Source organism: Rhagoletis zephyria, unplaced genomic scaffold (assembly GCF_001687245.7).
Source record: "Rhagoletis zephyria isolate East Lansing unplaced genomic scaffold, Rhagoletis_zephyria_1.1 Rzeph_scaffold_02185, whole genome shotgun sequence".
NCBI classification, from domain to species: Eukaryota; Metazoa; Arthropoda; class Insecta; order Diptera; family Tephritidae; genus Rhagoletis; species Rhagoletis zephyria.
Genome location: NW_016159269.1, coordinates 68,365 through 72,748, shown reverse-complemented (window position 1 = coordinate 72,748; position 4,384 = coordinate 68,365). Strand labels below are relative to the sequence as shown.

General features: G+C 31.0%; 1 protein-coding gene across 10 annotated transcripts in view; it reads right to left on the bottom strand.

Annotated features, from left to right (window-relative positions):
- Positions 1-483: 483 nt before the first annotated feature.
- LOC108366200 (uncharacterized) overlaps positions 484-4,384 on the bottom strand; it is a 4,003-nt gene continuing 102 nt past the window's right edge. The window contains exons 1-8 of one of the 10 annotated variants that reach the window (XM_017620516.1): positions 4,134-4,366; positions 3,942-4,066; positions 3,783-3,875; positions 3,515-3,724; positions 3,302-3,452; positions 2,897-3,069; positions 2,518-2,687; positions 2,373-2,462 (exon numbers count right to left, since the gene is read on the bottom strand). In XM_017620516.1, coding sequence (XP_017476005.1) covers positions 2,538-2,687; positions 2,897-3,069; positions 3,302-3,452; positions 3,515-3,724; positions 3,783-3,875; positions 3,942-4,066; positions 4,134-4,197 — 966 coding nt within the window. In that variant the 5' untranslated portion in view covers positions 4,198-4,366 and the 3' untranslated portion in view covers positions 2,373-2,462; positions 2,518-2,537. Of the gene's footprint in view, positions 2,688-2,896; positions 3,070-3,187; positions 3,233-3,301; positions 3,453-3,514; positions 3,725-3,782; positions 3,876-3,941; positions 4,067-4,133; positions 4,368-4,384 lie in introns of those variants that run through there. The other 9 variants (XM_017620517.1, XM_017620523.1, XM_017620520.1 and 6 more) reach the window with 9 other exon arrangements.

Below are 4,384 nucleotides of genomic sequence, written 5' to 3'. Positions count from 1 at the left end.
AGTTAATGTTAAGTTTCTTCGGGAAGTAATATTTTTCGAATATGACTTTAATTGTCTATGTTTGGATTCAAAAGGTAGCGTCCACAAATATTTTAGGGGGCCTGACATTTGAAGAACTCTACAATAGTGGTTAAGGAGGTGGTGCTTTGGTTTTAGAGTGTCATTAAAATTTTTAGTATATTCTTTGTTGTGGAATTGAATATGTTCTCTTAAATTCTCTATATCTGATTTAGTATATTCAGACAAAAGTAATAAATCTAAAAGCTCTATAAGGTTTAACACGAATTTCCACAAGTTATCATCTTCATTTACTGCGTCTCCAATAAGTAAAGGGAAAAAGTGAGCGAACGTTAACATTTCCCTTCCCGATAATTTTAGCTTGAACGTTTTTAAATGATGCATCTGCAATGGTGGTGACAAATTTCCCATTTCAGTCTCACCATACGCAAATGTTTGTTTACGAGTGTTTAAAAATTCTAGATCAAATATCTTTTTATGAATATAATGTAAGATTATATTACAAAAACCGTATTTAAAAACGCCTTCAAAGATGTCATGAAGTAAATCAACAGAGAAATTTTCTACTACGTGGAAATTATTGACATTATTAAAAATGGAAAACTCTCTTATGCCAGTATTTTCGAAATCGTTCAAAGAAATATCGTAAGCGTAGTTTTGTTGATCTCTTAATTGGCTATTATCTTCAATAAAAGCGAATTTGGCATCGGTTTTATTTATTTTACAAAATCGACAATAATGGTTAGAAGAAAATGAACGAGAAAATCCAAGAATATTGTTAAGCGTTAAATTATCTCCAATTATCAAACCTAAACATAAATAAATTATTTTATTGCCGTTTGGTGTTTTAATTTCAATACCATTATTTTCTAAATCATTTAGTATTTCTACTAACTTATAAAATGATTTATCATTACCGAATTGTTTAACATCTTGTGATTTAAAAAGAGCGGCTATCAAAATACTTTGAAGTTTATGTTTAACAGAAATTGGCGCGGTGGGGAAGGAATAATATACTGCTAAAACTGATGAACTATGTGAACCTAAGGGATTGTTAACTTCGAAGTCATCGAAGTATAGAAAATATGGAATAACTAACTTGTTTTTATAATTTTGAATTTTTTTTTGCCAAATATCGCCATTTACAAAATTTTTTAAAACTTCGTTATTGGTGGTTAAGTATTCAAGACTTTTAGAAAAATTTTCGTACATGCCTGGCAATTCAAAAAATTTTTTTATTTGAAATTTAATTGGAAATAACACACCCCTTACTAATGCTGCATTTAATTTGTTTACATGTCTAGTTTGCAAGTTACTTATTGAATTATTTATGGTGATGACTTGTGGATTTTCGTATAAATTTAGTTCTTTAAGAGTTTTAATAAACTTATACTCTGAGTTAAAGTCTTTAAATGGATCGCTACAAATATTTACTAAATTTTCAATATCAGCTTTAATATCGTTTTTTCCTAGCGAATCGAAATTTTGCAATATTTGTTTTAAATGGTTTTTTAATGGACACAAAATCATGTTTGTAACATCTCTTTGCAACTCAACGGTTTCTTTTCTAGGACAATTTAATGCAACCTTCTTTTAAAGTTTCTTCATTTACATTTAAACTTGTTATGTTACTTAAAGTATTTGTACTTTGATTACCAGTATCTGTTATTATAGTATTAGGTACCATTGAAGTAGTATTAGATAAACATTCGTCTTTTACATTCTGATTGCTTAATAAAGTAATTTCATATCTTTTGCGTTCAATTCGCATGTGCCTACAAAGTGATTTAAAATTCGTAAATGATTGGTTACAAGCTGTAAATCCACATTTGTACATATCGTATTGTGATAAACAGTGAATAATTTTGAAATGTTTAAATAAACGATCGCATTGTTCAAAAGATTGTGTGCACACAAAACATTTAATTTTTCCTTCCATTTCTAGTTATTATTAAAACATTTAAATTGTCTTAAATCACTTAATATTGCACACAATGAGGTACTTTTCTCGTGTGATTCCAAAGCAATGTCATAAAAGTATTGCTGGACAAAAAACCAAATAGATTTGCATTCGGAAGGATATTTAAGATTAAGTACGTGGAATATCTTAAAACACACATCAATACATTTGATAACATTATCGAACTTATAAAATATGTTGGCGAAGTACACGAAATATTCGTTGCTCTCAAGCAAGCTCATTCCAATAGCACATATGATGGGCTGAATGGTGCTTTTGCCCTTATAATTCTCATCAACCATTAATTTCAGTTTTGATTGAAGTTCACAATTAGTTGTTGCCCATATTAAAAAACTGTTTCTGGAATCTTCAATAGTGGCTTTGACCAAATGTTGCTTTTTTGTTTGCTTGCACGTTTTGTATTCTCGGCTGGTTGGAACTAAAACAGAATGTAGAAGATAGCATGTGACCGCATCCGTACCTTCTAAAATTCAAAAATTCATCAATAAATAATTTAGATTATTATAAAATTTAAAAACCAGCTTTAATCGTTCCTTCCTTAAATTGCTTCCAGGTTGTCAAACTGTGTGAATAATAATAATTTAATATAAATCTCAAAAATATGGCGTACTGCTTGGCTGAAATTTTCCCACTTTTCGAATAATAAATTTTTCTTCTCTGGGTACAATTTGTTAAAGTCCGTCTCAATCTATCAATCAAACATTAGTTAATTACCCATTATATCATTTAAAATATTCATTTAGTTGAGTAAAGCCCAGAGAAGTAATACTGGAATATTTCACTTGGAGAAATTCGTATATTTTTTATGTTAATGACATTTACAGGATAACTTGAACTTGGCCTTACTCAATTATAAATTAATTTCAAAATAAGCACGCAATATATTACGAGTTATACCAATAAATGTCCAAAAATCTGCTTATATAGTGGCCATTCTTCTAAAATTTTATTTAGATTTGAATGATCTTGCAGCATTTGGCACCTGACTTCAAAAGTCAATTCCCATTTGATTTGCACTTCATCAAAAGGCTCGACGTTATACTTAAGGCACGATTTTTCTTGAGAGTAGTCTATAAAAATAATTTATAAACGCACCAACTTTTCAAATTGATTTCTTAGAACAATTTTTCTGCGGAAAGTTTAAAATTTTAATCAAAATTTCCTTCATTTTCCCCGAGTTCTGTATGAAATTAATAAATTTATTCATGTGGTTTTTGCTGTGAATAAACTATACTTTTATAAAAAAATAAGGAAAATTTTTACTTATTTTTGACGCTCACTGTTTGTAAAGTAGATCTTTACCTGTCGTACATAAATTGCTATGTGCTGCTTTTTGCGGCTTCTCTTCGGCGGGCTTTTTATTTATAATGCCTACATTTGAATAAAGTGCTGTGGTATTTAGTGTATAAACATCCGCCTGGTTTTTCCCCTTTTTATGTATGTAATGTATGTCCTAAAAGAAGCGTGGCAGTTTGAATTGCTTCTGAAATAACAATGGCAAATGTGGCGACGTACCTTCGACTCACTTAAAAAGAAATTCGATATCTGGCTGGCGAACGATTCAAATGTTTTTGGGCTCGAGTTTACTCCGGACGAAATCAAATAGTTTGCGATTGTTGCTGCAAGCAATTTTCTGTATTTTGGCGTAAGAACTTTTGTCTTACTGTAGTACTTCAAAACTTGACTTCCACTAACCGATCCCCTTAAAATTTCTTCGAGTGTTTTCTATATGTATGAAATGTAATGAAAATAGATTTAGTTTCAGTCACCAAAGCGTACATACGTGTTTGTGTTTATAAATAAGTTCTACCTCTGCAATATTTGCATTTGCGAATGATGCGCCCTCGTCACTTTGAGCTGTTTGCACATGAACGTCCTAGTAAAAAGAAGAAAGCGGTTAGCGCTTTTGTATGCATGTACATGTGCACATTCCACAGCTTACCTGTTCGGTGTGCCAATTAAGATTATGCTCAAATATTATCCTTGGTCCAAATTGCGCCGCATCGACGAGGGTATCCAAATGACTTGGTTTGAGCAGCATCATTGATTCCGTAGTAAAACCGCCCTCTAAATTAAAACCAATTAAACATTCACAACAACAGATGCATAAACTGCAAATATACTATTAACTTACCGCGAAAGAGGCTAAGGAACATTTCTCCATTCAATTTTATTAAAATTTCTTCCAATTCATCCATTTTACTTGAATTTTTTATCTTAACACGCGAACCGAAACAGCAAACAATATTATCAAGAAGAAGAATAGCGAAGCCTACTATTCTTGCGAAAGAGAAAAAGAGTAAACGATGAAATAAAGAGTTACCAACTGCGTTAATTGAAGCACGTTAGAAAACAAAGTGGGAGATTCGGAGCAGGGAACTCCAT